The following is a 17,319-nucleotide window of genomic DNA, read 5'->3' as shown; positions in this document are numbered from 1 at the left end:
TATCTGGGTGCAAAAATTCTATTTTGTATGGTGCCTTAAACCTGAGTACTTGATAAACTTTAATGAAGCCTCACAACCCCCTCGGTGAGGCAAATATGGTAACTGCTATCCTCATTTTAGATACGGGAATGGAGACAAAGGAAAGATTAATGAATCACTCAAGATCACCATGATTAAAACCCAAATCTCCTATCCCTGGTCCTGTACTCTAAACTACTAGACAATACTACCTGCTTAAATCTTCAAGATTATCTGTTTTACCCCTGAAAAAAAATTCCACATTCTAAAAGGTGCAATGAATATCATAAGCAAGAGATAGTTATAATCAGTTGCTTAATTTTACTTAAGAATAAACACAAGATTCATATCAGTTTCATACATATCCCCTCTTGATTATTACCAGTTTATAAATCAACAATTCTCCAAACATACAATGCTGGTGAAGCCACATGCATATTAAGTAACAGGTCCTGACTAGAGGAGAAAGACAACCTTGCTTTCTGTTTAAATGGGATCACCATTAGTTTTAAAAGTAAGTTTAAACCTAAACCACACATATGAAACATTGAAGTTAGCAGGAAAAAGTGGGTGGATTGCCTAATTTACCCTTAATTAAGGCTTCACTGCTTCTCAAAGCCCATCAGATTGTCTATGGGTGGTTATATTAAAAACACTTTGGGCCTGGAACAATTTATTGAGTGTGAATGCTGTGCCCTGTGCATGCAATAAGATATTGACTCCTAATGGGGACCTCTTGCCACTACTTCAACACAAATAATAAAATCACATGGATATTTGGCTACCGCATTGAGAGAGAAATGGATGGTTTCCCCATCACCTGGAAGAGGGAAGATAATGCATGTGAACTATTAGAAGGCTTCCAAACCCTGTTCGACATATAAGTCATGCTTTAGAACAATATTTATAGATTCCCTTCAGCCATGCTATTTATTAGGGAAACATTTTAAGCCATAAAAACCTGAACAGGGTAAGAACAGCAAATTCCAAGAAAATATTTTTAAAAATTTTACATGAATACAGTTTTGTATTTCATATTCCGTTAAGAGCGATTTTTATCTTATAAAAAAAGTTACAATTTAAAAGCAACAGCGATTCAGACAAAAGAATATAGCACTTCAAGCATGAAAGAAAATCTCAAAAAAAGAATAGTTGCGGTATTTGAAGATGAAAATTACGGATGTAAGTTAAGTCCAGTATTTTATTTTTTGTTAGAGTAGGAAAGCTAAAATTATTCATTTCTGTGTTCAAAAGATGCATTTTTGTTTCTCGAAAATACCTGCAGATAAACTTAAACAGTCTTTTCATTGTTATTTTTTCCTTTAAACATTCACACATTATGCAATATACCAGTTAGTTAATAACACTGATCTCATACATACATTTATTTACATAAAAGGCATGTATGTATGAATTTTAAAAAATGGACACAGCAGAACCTCCATCAGCCAATTAGCAAAAGAGATTTCCTAACTACATCAGAAAGTTATATTTCATACTTGGGACAATTCAGTTGTTAAATACACACTTTTGAAGTGGTCTTCATTATTGTCCCCATGAATACTATGTCAACATTTTAACCAATACAATGCAGTACACAAATGAACTAAACTAAATTAAATGGAAATTGGATGTGTTTCACAATCTCATCTTCTAAAGATGAGTTCATAACTGCCTTAAAAATTAAACCAGGTTTAAAATGGTCTTGTCCTTACACTTTTGTCTAGTTTTACAATATTATTACTTAAATATACATATCTACAGAATAAGACAGAAAATCTGTGATTATGCTCACATTTCATTATATGAATAACATTTCACACCACCCAAGTGTCATACTCATGAAGAACCAAAATCCTTTACACCAGTGGTTCTCAACTATTTCTATATTAGGACCGTCCCACACTATGCCCATTTACCAATATAGGAAGGACAAGATAGTCATGATTCTCATAATTCTTTGCATATTCCCTATGAATCGTGACCATTCAGTTGGGGCCTCAGCATTATGATGCTAACGCATCATTTAATTCTGAGTTTTCACAGGGACTTCTATAGCAGCAGAATCAAGCATCATTTACAGTGGAAAAGTGTATTCTTTCCTCTCTACCACATCAGTCTCTTATACACATATACAAATAGTTACTTCAGCAATTTTGGATTATTACCAGTCAGTGTCCTCTTCCTCTGAAAATACCAATACAAGATAGACTGTTTTGTAAGATTTCTGGTGAGAACATTATAGCACACTTTTTTGGTCACTTCTTTGCATAAGGAAAACTAAGACACATTTCCCCTTTATTAATGGTTAAGATTTACCCCCTAGATAGGAATCTATCATAAATACTCAACATGATAGCATAAAGCAAAGCAGAACACGGGCATTTTTTGGAATGGTCTTACCTAACAAAATGAGAATGCTAACTTTTTGGATTCTTTACCATTTAGCAAAGAATTGAAGTTAGTTGCCAATACTGAACAAAGTATAAAATCCACATTCAGACACACTATCCCTTTTTGTGATCATTCTCAGTAGCAGAGTATATATATATATATGGAGAAGTATAAAAACCACTAGTCTTAAGAGATTTCACTTTATAAAGAAATGGTGCACCAATTATTTGGTGAAGGTTAGAGCAGTACAGAGAACAAAGGAAAAGCAGTTGTGACATGTCAACAATCTCAACATTAGTACTATTCTCAGTACACCGAGATTCAGTGTTATTCACTTTTTCTTGGAACAGATTTCGGTTAACCTAAACTTGAGGTATAAATATACACAAATATGTACAATACACAGAGGAAAATATTTTTGTATCTGTAGCACATTTCAACAAGTTTTTAAAATACTGGAAAGTCAATACCTATACCACTGATTTGCTTGCTAATTTACTGGAATAACGAGGTCAACACCTTCAACTAGGAGAGTTATATTGGAATATAAAATGTAAAGTTAAAAATTCCTCTCTCTTACTTCATACTCACCACACATAGTCCTGAGTGGCTTTATCTTGAGAAGAACGTCAACTACAGTTTTTAAACCTATCTTCAGAGTAAACTAATGGGAAAATAAACTAGAGCTTTCATCTTCATCTGTTTTCAAAGACGTGTGTAGAAAATAAAGTTGAAATCAGTTTATTATAAATACATCTAACCCATTAATTTTGCAAGTTACCATAGGTACAGGTAACTAAGGTATCCATAAGTACAGCACTTTTGTATGCAATGTTGGTGCAAAGAGATCATTAAAAATCATCTGATTTTAAGTCTTGACATCATCCATTCAAGTCCTTGGCACAATCTGTAAATAAAAATTAAAATATGTATTTTTGCATTAAAAAAAAAAACTAACTATAAATATTCTGTCATGGTAACTTTAGTCAGAACTCTGACACCATATGCTTGTGAAAGTCCTGCAACCTTGGCAGTAAAAGTAAGATTGTAAACTTCTAACAATCCCTTAACAATGTGTGTAGGCTTGGAAGGATTAGATTTTTAAATTGGTAAATGCTGGCAAAATGATTTTACCATACATACACAAACCAATGAAAATTATCATCAATAGTAATCAAAATTTAAGGATATTCAAAGAAAGAAAAATGCTATTTGAACTTAGAGTTTGATTTATGGATGTTTTCTTTGTATATTTTGATGTGCTGTTGGTGATATGTATTTTAATGGTTATACAGCTTTAACCATTAAAACTTTTTGAATCTCAGCATCAATTGTCATTAAATAATTACTGCTTGACCCCTCCATAATTCACTGCAACTCTGAACTCTTAAAATCAATAGAAATAGAAAAAAATCTTAAAAACAAACATTGATATTATCCCTCAAAATGATAAAGTAAAAATTGAATTCTGCCAAGCCTAAATATGTCCCCACAGTGACCTGATGTGACCACATCTAGGGTCAGGTCAGTCTCTGTACCCATCTGAACCATCACTACTCTGCTGACTTCCAAGAGTATCAGATAGGCTGTGGTTTATGTGTTAACAAGAAACTAGATTACTGAGCCAACTTAAATTCTATCTGAGCTAGACATGACTATATAACCTAAAGGAGAATGGTAATGAAACATGGAGCCTTTCAGGATACCACTAAAATTCTCCCAAATAACCTCCAATATGAATGCACTCAATTGACATTGTCAGATTTTAAATGCTCTTTTTGAAAGTATTTTAAAAATGTGTCACTTTGAAGACTTGGCATTAAAATTTGTCTTCAAGTCACCTTGGTCTCTCTCCATTTTATTTTGCTTATTTCAGTGACAATACCAGAAAAATAGATAAAAGTTTCTTAACTCCCTGGTTCACATAAGTGACCACGTGTTCTCTGTAACAGACATAGCTGCTTTTCATTGTAACCTGCCACATAACTGCCACTGCTGTGTGCTTTAACAAAGACTAGTGAGGTGAGTTACACCTTTTAAAAAGCTAAACAACCCGTACACGTAATGAACAGTATCTCTTCACAGTACATGACAGTTATTTCCCAGTGGTACTACATCTCTGGGGCAGGTTTTGGTTTTTCCTTGAATGTTCTGTATGTTGCTGAATTTAATACAGGGCCCAAGGAAGAATTCATGTTTAAAAGGATATCATTTTTAATGTTGCCTTGAGAGTCAGGTCTCAGAATGGATAGGTGAGCTAGGGGATGTACGTCAAACAGCAGACCACGATACAGGTACCAAAGTTATTCAGAAAGTATTCCCTAGAAGAATTCTTACCCCTCGCCAGTTAGAGCACAGCATGCTTGGATATGCCACTGGTGATCTTTAACTGAAGTTAGTTTCAGAAACTGGGATATTTCAGTTATCGTCATGCACTCTTTAACATCTTGTTTGTTAGCAAAAATAAGCAAACCTGCTTTCTTTAAATCCTACAGAGAAAGAGAGAAAAAAGTTTAGAGGTTTAATTATTTATCTATTAAGATTTCACAGATTTCTCAGGGTCAAATTAGGTATATGCCATCATGTGCCAGCAATGCCCCTCTGCCATGTACACTGGCCAAACCAGACAGTCTCTACGCAAAAGAATAAAATGGACACAAATCTGACATCAGGAATCACAACATTCAAAAACCAGTGGGAGAACACTTCAACCTCTCTAACCACTCAGTGACAGTCTTGAAGGTGGCAATTTCGCAACCAAAAAAGCTTCAAAACAGACTCCAAAGAGACTGAACTCGAATTAATATGCAAATTAGATACAATTAACTTAGGTTTAAACAGAGACTGGGAATGGTTGGGTCATTACACTAATTGAGTCTATTTCCCCATGTTAAGTTCTCCTCACACCTTCTATGGGTCATCTTGATTATCGCTTCAAAAGGTTTTTTTCTCCTGCTGCTGATAGCTCATCTCAATTGATTGGCCTCTGACAGTTGGTATGGCTATTCCACCTTTTCATGTTCTATGTATAAATATCTTCTGTTTGTGTCTTCCATTCTATGCATCCGAAGAAGTGAGCTGTAGCCCACAAAAGCTTATGCTAAAATAAATTTGTTAGTTTCTAAGGTGCCACAAGTACTCCTGTTCTTTTTATGATATTGAAAACATTTGTGCATGCATCTTTCACTTAAGTGCTAACACACATTCTGCTTTTAGAATTTTGAAAGGTTTCAAAATCCAGAATGAAAACATGTTGCCTGTGTTTTTAAGCATAACTGAAACTTACAAAATATGAGCGCAACTGTTAGTCTATCAGTTTCTGATTGGCATTGGAAACATTTGTCATTTTGTTTACAGAGTTTTTTCCACCTTTAAAATCTATTATAGATCCACAGTGGATCACCAGTTCATTCAAGGGCTCATGGACAAGGTGCATTATCTGCACTAGCATTTCACACAGACATTATGTCTACACAGCATTTTGGAGTGAGCCTCCCACCCAGGGTCAGGCTCAGGCTAGCAAGGTTCACACCAGTGCTCTAAAAAAATAGCGGTAGACAGTGTTTTGAAGTTGCAGTTCAGGCTGGAGATTGGGGTCTCAAGACCATACCACTCCCGAGGCTTCAGAGCCTAAGCTTCAGCCCATGCAGATAGGGACCACATCTTGAAAGAAGTTTTTCCTGAATCACCTCATCTGGCCTTCAAAACAACCTTCCGACTTCATCATCCTAAGCAAGCCCCCCAATAGACTCCCAACTGAAAGCAGCACCAGACCCTTCCATAACTACTTATGCTAAACCATCTGTTCCACCTTGTATTTAGCTGTGACAATGAGTACCTTTTCTAGACCTGAAGACCTGTGAAAGCTTAAAAGCTTGTCTCTGTCACCAACAGAATGTTGGCTCAATAAAAGCTATTACTTCATCCACCTTGTTTCTCTAATACCCTGGAACCAACACAGCTACAACAACACTGCAAACAGATGTTAGTCATGTCAGACCTTGAGTTAACAAAGTCATACAGTCACTACTGGATTGATGCTCCTAAAGCAAAAAAACTGTCTGATAATTGTGACAAACCAATGAAACTGACATTGTTTAAAGTTCTAGTTTTCCCTCAAATTTGTATAAGCAATACTAAAGCTTCGTTATTTAACTACAAATTAAACATTATACAACCACTACATATTCTAAATGCAACAGACTAGATACTGCGGAAGTTGCTGATTGTAGCATGCAATTTCATCATGGTATATAACCAATATAGTGCATTTTGGATCAAGCAGCCGCTGAACCTCATGACAACTGTTTCACTGATGTTGCATTTAAACTCAAATAGCAAGCTAATATGGAGCAAGGAGCACTGGCCTCATAATGAATTTTACCATATGTCACGAGACATCTGACTTCTTCCTTCTCACAGTGAAAACGGCTCTCCCACTCCTCCTCCCACAATTTCCTTTTTTAAGTCATATTCTTGCCTAAAAGTATTGCATGAAAACCAGTTAGTAAACACCTAATGCAATAGCAAAACTTCTGAATTTTGCCTTGCATTTGATAGGCACCTAATATTACATTTAGTTCTTTGAGAAGAACTAAGTTACCTCTTTTACACACAATTACACCATCTATCATATATTAATCTATCATCTATTTTTTTGTCAGACTTAAATACTGAAATCTCATTTGTGGACTACCAAATGGAGGTCAAAGTTAAAGGAAGAACTATAGAAATGTTTAAGAGCAAACAAGAGCAGAATACCACGATCACTTACAATGACATTTAGGTTTTTGGATGAAATATTTTTCCCTCCCCCCTCTACTAATAGAGGATATTTAGTTATAAAAATATAGTGCTGATCTTCAACATGGCCTATATTGTGCCACCCAATTACTTTGTACACATTTCTGCATTTTTATGTGGCTATATTTCGTCTTATTACTCCATATTAATGCCAGTTTTACATTTAGTAAGCCTAAAACCTTAAATATAATCAGAAATTTACATTTATTAAATTAAAATTTTCAACACATCAAATTGGAACTACTTACAAGAGAAAGCAGGTAAATGAACCTCAGTTATATCAGACTTTAAGTAACTACATATCCTTAGTAGACACTAAGGCTGCCATCCTGTAATGTGTGGGCAGGCTGCTGCATCACTGCAGAGCCTCAGTGATACTTCATGCAGGTGCAGCTGTCTGCCAATCTGCTACAGAATGAGGGATCATGGCCTAATACTCTATTAGACTATCACACAACAAAAGACCACCTTGCCACTAATCTCAACACGCAGTGCCTGGGAAGATTCAACTTTTTAAGAAACACTCATCTTTTATAAATTCCATGACATGTGAGGAAAGAAGGTACCATGGGGAGAATGAAAGCCTTTAACTCGAATATTAAAGTTCTAATAGAACATGACATACGTACAGTACAATTTCAGGCCTGAAAATAACTGTTTTTAAAAGGACATTGTTAATTTGCAAGTCACATTTCCACCTGAAGTGTTTGTATCTATTAATTCTACGAGTAATCACTAAAGTTACTACTATACATGAAAGAGATTAGAGGAAAATTTGGTTTTATTCTTACAGTTTTTTTTATTTTTTTTTTAAAACTTTGTGCACTTATCAATGATGCGAGTATAGACAGTTCCTAATGCACTGCCTTCCTTAAGCCCTAAAAGGTTTTTGATCCATTTCACCTCTTCTGCTATTACTGGTAAGCAACTGACTATACTGACTGAAAGGGGAGGCAGAGGTTCTTAACAGGTTAGGTGTTGTTACTCTCAGCCTGCCCCAAAGACTCTCCTAAACATAGAGTTGTTTATTCTGCTAACATTAAGCATTTATGGATTTTCACTATCCGAATGCTATAAGAAAGTATATATTTTAATTGATTAAATTACAACAAAATCAAATTGACAGTATTCCCTTAAGCAAGTAGCAGTACAGTAGAACCTCAGAGCTACAAACACCACAGTTACAAATGGACTGGTCAACCACACACCTCATTTGGAACCAGAAGTACACAATCAGGCAGCAGAGATAGGGGAAAAAAAACAAATATAATACAGTACTGTGTTAAATGTAAACTACTAACAAAATAAAGGGACAGTTTAAAAAAATTTTTTAGACAAGGTAAGGAAACTGTTTCCATGGTTGTTTCATTTAATTTAAGATGGTTAAAAGCAGCATTTTTCTTCTGCACAGTGAAGTTTCAAAGCTGTATTAAGTCAACGTTCATTTGTAAATGTTTGAAAGAACCGTAACATTTTGTTCAGTTATAAACATTTCAGAGTTATGAACAACCTCCATTCCCAAGGTGTTCATATCTGAGGTTCATATGTAATCTGCTATGATCCCCTGAGGTTGGTAGGTATCACCTCAATTTGTCACACAGGGAAGAGAGAAGTGAAACAGCTTGACTAAGGCCAAACATGACTCAGTGGTAGGATTAGTAGCATCTGAATCATCTGTGGTATTTTCTTTTAGAAATACTATAGGTCTCATTTGTCTCCTTTATCAAAGGATTCTTCTGTGGTTTCACTAGAGAGAGATACACTGTGTTCTCATTTAGTCATTTATCACATATGAATTATTTAATTATCTTTCTAGGGCTTCAATATTTACCCACAGCCTTGTAAGTTGTTTTAATGCTTTCTGGCCAATTTTATTCTTTTAATTCAGTTTCAGTACTCAAAATATTCCCAATATTTTTAGAAAGAATAAGATTACTCAATTTTATTTTTTGAGTCAGCTCACGGAAGATCTCTCCAAGTCTAAGTATTAGCTTGCTTTTGGTTATGTTTTGTTAAGTAAAACTACTAAGCTATTTGTTGCACAGAAAGAAGCTTGAGTTATTTAACAAGGAAAACAATTTTGACTCCATTCAAAAAAAAGTGGGAGGGAATGGGGAAGGAACTGAGTAATGGAAACCTTTTCTGTTTCTCTACGCTCATCTGCTTGCAGCAGCCAAGACTTCTGGAGTGATAGATCAGTGTTCTAGCTGTTCTCTGCTAGCAATATAGATAGATGGATGAATATGATTTTTATATATATATTTATATATAATAAAAAAAAATTCCCCTCTCACCCCTATGGGTGGTATGTGTCTTCCTCAACCTCGGGTCCTCTACCAGAGGCCTGGGAGTTTGAGGGTGCTGCACAGTATCTTAGCTGTTCCTAGCACTGCACTCTTCTGGACAGAGAGCTCTGATGTTGTTCCTGGGATCTGTTGGAGCCACTCACCCAGCTTAGGAGTCACAGCCCCGAGTGCTCCTACCACCACTGGGACCACTTTGGCCTTCACTTTCCACATCCTCTCTAGTTCCTCTTTCAGGCCCTGGTACTTCTCCAGCTTCTCATATTCCTTCTTCCTGATGTTGCTGTCACTTGGCACTGCTATATCTATCACCACCGCTGTCTTCTGGTCCTTGTCTATTACCACGACGTCTGGTTGATTGGCCAGTACCTGCCTGTCCGTCTGGATCTGGAAGTCCCACAGAATCTTAGCCCTGCTATTCTCCACAACCTTCTGTGGAATCTCCCATCTGGTCTTGGGAGGGTCTAGCCCATACGCTGTGCAGATGTTCCTGTACACAATGCCAGCCACTTGGTTGTGCCGTTCAGTGTATGCTGTTCCTGCCTGCATCTTACATCCTGCCACTATGTGTTGGACTGTCTCTGAGGCCTCTCTGCACAGTCTGCACCTTGGGTCCTCTCTAGTGTGGTAGACCCCTGCTTCAATGGATCTGGTGCTCAGTGCCTGTTCCTGTGCTGCTATGATCAGTGCCTCAGTGCTGTCTTTTAGTCCAGCCCTTTCCAGCCACTGGTAGGATTTCCCAATGTCAGCCACCTCAGCTATCTGTCGATGGTACATCCCATGCAGGGTCTTGTCTTGCCATGGCACTTCTTCTGCTTGGTCTTCCTCCCATGTCTGCTGCTGCCTCAGGCATTCTCTCAGCAGCTCATCTTTGGGGGCCATCTTACTGATGTACTCCTGGATGTTCCGGGTTTCATCCAGGACAGTGGCTTTGACGCTCACCAAGCCCCGCCCGCCTTCTTTCCGGCTAGTATACAGTCTCTGGGTGTTGGACTTGGGGTGGAAACCTCCGTGCATTGTGAGGAGCTTCCGGGTCTTCACATCGGCAGCCTCCATGTCCTCCTTTGGCCAGCTCACTATACCGGCAGGGTATCTGATGACCGGCAGGGCGTATCTGTTGATGGCGTGGATCTTGTTCTTCCCACTGAGCTGGCTCTTCAGGACCTGTCTTATCCTTTGGTGATACTTGGATGTTGCTGTCTTCCTTGCCTCCTCATCGTGGTTTCCATGTGACTGTGGGATGCCAAGGTACTTGTAGCTGGTCTGTATGTCTGCTATGTGGCCCGCTGGTAGTTCCACCCCATCAGTCTTGACTACCTTCCCTCTCTTCACTACCATCCGGCCACACTTCTCCAGTCCGAATGACATCCCGATATCCTCACTGTAGATCCGCGTCAGGTGGATTAGCGAGTCGATGTCTCGTTCATTCTTAGCATACAGCTTGATGTCATCCATGTAGAGGAGGTGGCTGATGGTAGTTCCACTCCTGAACCTGTACCCGTATCCAGTCCTTGTGATTATCTGGCTGAGGGGGTTTAAGCCTATGCAGAACAGCAGCGGGGACAGTGCATCACCTTGGTATATGCCGCACTTGATGGCCACTTGTGCAAGCTGCCTTGAGTTGACTTCCAGTGTTGTCTTCCATAGTCCCATTGAATTCTTGAGGAAGGTCCTTAGTGTCCTGTTGACTTTGTATAGCGCCAGACATTCACAGATCCACGTGTGCGGCATTGAGTCGTAGGCTTTCCTGTAGTCAATCCAGGCTGTGCTCAGATTGGTCTGTCTAGACCTTGAGTCTTGGGCGACTGCTCTATCTATGAGCAACTGGTGTTTTGAGCCTCTGGTGTTGTTCCCAATGCCCTTCTGAGCTGTGCTCATGTACTGGCCCATGTGGTCCTGTAGCTTGGCAGCTATGATGCCTGATAGGACTTTCCATGTTGTGGGGAGGCAGGTTATTGGCCGGTAGTTGGACGGTTCTGTCCCCTTGCAGGGGTCTTTCATGATCAGTACTGTCCTTCCTTGTGTTAGCCAGTTTGGGTGGGAGCCTGCTGCTAGCAGCTGGTTCATCTGTGCTGCTAGGCGTTCATGCACTGCTGTTAGTTTCTTTAGCCAGTAGGTGTGGATCATGTCTGGTCCAGGTGCTGTCCAGCTCTTCATGTTCTTGACCCGCTGCTAGATGCCTTCTACTGTGATGGTGACTGGTTTCTGTTCTGGGAGATTGCTGTGCTCTGTTCTCAGGTCCTGCAGCCACTTTGCACTGGTGTTATGAGTCTTCTCTTTCTCCCATATGTTCTTCCAGTACTGTTCAGTTTCTGCTGCTGGTGGCTCTGCTGTTATTGTGTTGTTGCACTGCAGTTGGGAGTACACCTTGGATGGTTCTTTGGAGAACAGGGCATTTACTTTTTTGGCCTCTGCTTCTCTAGTGTATCTCCTTAGCCTGGTAGCCAGTGCTGTGAGCCTTTGTTTAGCAGTCTCTAGGGCTTCAGATGGAGCCAGGCCCTTGTATTTTTTCAGTGGCTGAGTCTTATCCTTAATCTCTACACCCTTCTGTAGTTCCACCAGCTGACTAACTTCTCTCCGAGTCGCCTTGATCTTATCCTCCAACCTCATTTTCCAGGGTGGGTACATACTGTTGTTCTTCTTGATCGTGTAGCCAAGCATCTCCAGGATTACAGAGGCTGTAGCGTATACCAGTTCATTGGTTTGAGTTATGGTGGTAGTAGGGATTGTCATGAGGGCTCTATTGGCATCTTCTAACATACTATCTGATGGTACTTCTCCACTGAGCCTTGGTAATCGGTCTCGAGGATTGACTGTAGCTAGTTTCTCCATGATCTTATGCCTCATATCAGCTGCTGTGCTCTGCAATGGAGGGGGTGGCAGTGAAGTTTCAGCTTCAGGTGTGGGCTGCACATCCACTTGTTCTTCCAGGTCTTCTTGAGTCTGGGATGTAATGTGGAGTTGGTCTATCTCAAGCTGTGAGAGCAGCTTCCTCTTTACTATGTTGAAGCGTTGGGTAACTAGCTGTTTCTCAGTAAGTGTGGATGTAGGTCTTTTGTCCATCCACAGTCCCCTCATACGTTTCATATATCCCCTCTCATTAGGTCTACTGTTGTAGTAGCATTCCATCAATTCCAGGTTCTCTTGTCTCGTCCATGAATGGTTTGTTCCAGTAGCCCACTTATCGTCAGATTGTCCTGGTTCCTCAACATCTGGCGCGGACCTTGTTAATCCGGGCGACGTCGGAGCCGGCATGACTCTCCTAGTTCGTGTCATTCTCATATTTGAGGTAGGCAGGTGAAGCGTTAGGGGGTCTTTTGCCCAAGGACCCCTACTGGAAAGTTGGGTACCAACCGGGATTTGAACCCCGGTCTCTCGTATCAAAGGGCAGCGCTCTTAACCACTATGTTATCCAGTCATAAAAAAAATAAAATAAATAAAATTCCCCTCTCACCCCTGTGGGTGGTATGTGTCTTCCTCAACCTTGGGTCCTCTACCAGAGGCCTGGGAGTTTGAGGGTTCTGCGCCGTATCTTAGCTGTTCCTAGCACCACACTCTTAATATTATATATATAAAAAGACGGAACCCCTAATCAAGGTGTGGGGACAGGATCCTAGTATTTTCCAGCAGCCATGGATGGGTTCATATACGTGCTGCCCTTGGACTTTGGGATACTCTCCACCCCACTCTGTATCCACCTCCAGACATGAGGTTTAGTCATCCAACTAATAATTATGTGCTTTCCAAGTCAGGCATTCAGAATTCTGTCATATATGCTACAGACAGATACACTTTCTTGAATTTACCTTACTGTACAGAAGTGTCACTTTTTTTTATTTTTTTTTATTAAGATAACATTGTGCAGAAAGATTTCTTAAAATAGTTATTTTTTTTAAAGTCAAGATCTTTCAGTCTAACTTGTACATCTCTCAGAAATTAAACTTTTTGTCCAAGCTTGCTCCTGGGACAATTCCTCAAATGTAGTTAAAGGTCTAGATAAGCCATCCAGATTTCACAGTAAAATGTTTGACTTATAAAACCTGAAAACACAGGATCTTTATACTATTTACATTATTACATATTTCTTGGTAGAATTTCAAGTAAGGACCCAGGAACAGCTATCTATATCTGAGTGATCTCAGCTCTTACCCACAATAATCACTTATATTTCCTAGGGATAAATTCCTGATTATTCATGGAAGTAGCTAAGGGAAAGGACATCGGCGTCAGGAATTTATGAAGTTGGTCCAAAGCAGAATTTGAACAAAGAAATTGATCTGGAAGAGAGGGTCTCTATATGGTAAAGAGGATATACACCTCTGCCTCGATATAACACAGTCCTTGGGAGCCAAAAAGTCTTACCGCGTCATATTGAACTTGCTTTGATCCACTGGAGTGTGCAGCCCTGCCCCCCCCAGCCCGCACTTTACCACATTATATCCAAATTCGTGTTATATCGGGTGGCGTTATATCGAGGTAGTGGTATATATCTTCATTTTGTGTAGTTAAAAGAAAACTGTTATACAATGTAGACGGATCTTAACTGGAGTCAGATGCCATCATATCTTTGATAGTAGGGAGATGCTCTGTCAGAGGTGTTGCAGGGAAAGGGGAATATATTTGCACATGTATCCAGGAATTAGACAGTTTGGGAGGACATCACAGAGATTCATCTATGACAAAATACCAGCTTCCTAGAGAACTCTAGTGCTCTGGCAGAGGATACACATTTCCAGCAGAATGACAAATTAATTTATTTTTCACTGTTAGCAGGAAGAATTAGTATTGCACCTTATTGGAAAAATATGATTTCTCTTATGGAAATGTGGTACAGTAAAATATGGACTGTCCTTGTAAAGGAAAAAAACTTTCATAACAAGTATGTAGACAAGAGAAGGGCTAAAAAGAGGACAGTACTTAGAAATCTCAGCACTCTTCAGCATACTCAGAAGAGGAGGGCTTCCCAACCGACATGCCACAAAAACTTTAGCCAGATTTTTTTTTTTTTNCCCAATTCCCATTGATATACTCTTACAAAAAGAAAAGCACACTAACTCGCCAAATTCTTTTCCCCACCTGCCCTGCTATTTTGCAATGAAATGACTAGCAATTATTTTAAAAGGGAAAGTGGGTAGCCTATGCTACGGTCGCACAAATGCCCTCCCCAACACCTATGTCAAGTAAAAGCATGCAGTTGGAAGACAAACAACCTAGAGTTACATGCACATCTGAGTCACTTGAAAATGGCCAAACTGTTACAGTTTTTATGACGATTAAATCATTTTTCAGAAGCTAAGTTTCTACATTATTTGGTCCAGGGGTAGAGTACAGAACATTTAGCACTGAAGGAAAACATGTTGGGAGGAACGGACAATCTTGACAATGCAGAAAAGGTTCCAATTCAACTACACAGAGTTTCCGATATCGCCAATTATGTACTTTTCTTAGTTAAAGATGCATGAATATTGGTGATGTATATGTTTAAATACTTCAGTGTTGGTTTTGTGCCTGATTCAGATTGTCTGTGAAAAGCATAAGGGAAATTTTCACATGAGACTATTCTCATTTTTAAACAGGGTACCTTACATAGAAAAGTTCTTACTTTTTTTGATTGTTCGTTTCTGGCTCATGAAACTATACTGTTTTGTTATGTAGCTTATGGACCATATAGGTGTGAACTGGAACAGCATGCTAAGGGGAGGACATACAAATAGAAATAAAAGCATCCAGAATGTCTACAAGCACTACAGTAATATTTGAAATGGAGTAAGATATAAACTTTAGTTAACCAAACTCTCTCTTGGATTATTCATAAAGGTGTTATTTTAATTCTTTTTAAGAACATATCTTCCAATAGGGAATAAACTCTTACCTCTGTGTTTGTATAATAAGTATTCCATGAAGATCGAAGAGACTCTTGCCCTCCAATATCCCACATTAGAAAACGTGTGTTGTTAACCACTATCTCTTCTACATTGCTGCCTATCGTAGGAGAGGTATGCACCACTTCATTCATAGAACTGCAAAAAGAAAAGAATGACTGATCATAAACTGCATATGCAATATTGACAATCATCAATTGTATTTGGAGATGCACTGTCACACATACTAGAGCACAAAATTGGCCCATCCAAAGACTAAAATGGACAGTTGTCTCAGACTGGAAGGCTTATCTGCAGAATTGTGGTAGGCATTCCTTGATGCAAGAGAAGGGGTGAGGTGAAGAAAAGAAACAGCAGATGAATGATTTACTATTTGACTTCCAGTGAACAAACCTACATGATCAGTAACTATAAAACTGAGAGCTTGTCTACACTACCTGCCAAAAAGCGCTCTCCCGCTGACTCCAGTACTTCACCAGAACGAGAAACGCAAGCTGAGTTGATTGGAGAGTATCAGCAGTGAAGATACTGTGGAACATAGACCTAAGTACATCAACTTCACATAGCTGAAGTTGCGTATTTTAGATCGACCCATGCAGTAGTGTAGACAAGCCCTCAGAGAGCACTTCTTTTTTACTCTGTTTTAAAGGCTTCTACTGCTTAAGGGTAGAAATAAGTCAACTCCCCCACCCCCAAATGAAACTTGGCACACTGTAGCTCAGTCTGGGAGAGAAAAATTATTCTTCTCCAACTCTAAAATAAAAAGAATGTTGCTAAACCACTTGCTTTATAAAAGACTGCTGAAAAAAATAATTAAAAAAACACCACCACCATGACCACCACCACCCCAGCCCAATATACTATATCAGTTCTCCTCCTCCCTTTGCCTAAGTCCACCCCCATAAGTCAAAAAACATTTCAGTTAAAAAAGAAAAAATGTTTTGAGGAAAAACCAAGATATTTTAAAATACTGTACGGAGTAGATTTAAATCATCAACTGATGGACTTTGTTGCCATGACAACCAAAGTAACACATTAGAAGCCGTATCCATGAGTATCCAACGCAGGGATTCAAAGTAAATTAAATGTATTGCAGACTGCCCACACAAAAACAGTTTCAAGGAAAATGAAGCATTTTCAAGAACTTGCTTATGATTGCTATTGTTTCCATAAACTGACCACTGCACTTGACAAAAATAAAAAGACTGTCTAAAGTTTTCCAATTTCTTCTAAGTCTTCGGTTGCGCGGAGAGAGATTTGAGTCTTGAAACACTAGAACATTATTTGAATAGAATCCAGCAGTAGTATTCTGGGAAAGAATCCCCACTGCCCAGTGGTATATCAGCATGTAATAAGTGATTTCATCATAACATACATTTGTAAGGAAGATGAAATAAGGGCAGGGCCAGGATAGAAGGATTAGAAGGAGCAGAGCAAGAGCTAAAAGAGAATAATGAAAATGACAGAGCAAGACACATTTGGTTCAAATTCATATTTAAAACTCAATTTAAAAAAAAACCGGACATACTCAAGTCATATATATTATATATACTTAGATATACTCTCTTTACTTGTGTTCCTAATTACGCACATTTTTAGAATTAGGGAAATTGATTTTATTTGTCACAATGTATGGGTTTTTTGCCTTTTTCAGTCTGAACAATGATAATAACTGAGTCAGTTTCATTTTCTGACTTTTATTGTGCTAATGTATGTTGAGGTTGCAACTACTGCATGGGCTTTGAGTTTCAAACAAAAACAACATTAAAAGAGTTATAAATACATCTATTTTGAACAAAACAGAAAAACATAAGCTTATGGTGTAACCTAGACGACAACAGGGACTGAGTCAAAAGAGTTTTCATAGAATATCAGGGTGGGAAGGGACCTCAAGAGGTCATCTAGTCCAACTTCCTGCT

General features: G+C 38.8%; 1 protein-coding gene across 2 annotated transcripts in view; it reads right to left on the bottom strand.

Moving 5' to 3' along the window:
• Positions 1 to 1,205: 1,205 nt before the first annotated feature.
• Positions 1,206 to 17,319, bottom strand: part of ARL5A (ARF like GTPase 5A) — a 30,455-nt gene continuing 14,341 nt past the window's right edge. Inside the window, exons 5-6 of one of the 2 annotated variants that reach the window (XM_075070228.1) lie at positions 4,750 to 4,901; positions 1,206 to 3,319 (exon numbers count right to left, since the gene is read on the bottom strand). In XM_075070228.1, the coding sequence (XP_074926329.1) occupies positions 3,271 to 3,319; positions 4,750 to 4,901 (201 nt within the window). In that variant the 3' untranslated portion in view covers positions 1,206 to 3,270. The remainder of the gene's footprint in view (positions 3,320 to 4,749; positions 4,902 to 17,319) is intronic. The other variant, XM_075070229.1, reaches the window with a different exon arrangement.

The sequence above is a fragment of the Chelonoidis abingdonii genome, chromosome 10 (genome assembly GCF_003597395.2).
Source record: "Chelonoidis abingdonii isolate Lonesome George chromosome 10, CheloAbing_2.0, whole genome shotgun sequence".
Taxonomy (NCBI): domain Eukaryota; kingdom Metazoa; phylum Chordata; order Testudines; family Testudinidae; genus Chelonoidis; species Chelonoidis abingdonii.
This window is presented reverse-complemented; position numbering and strand designations above follow the sequence as displayed.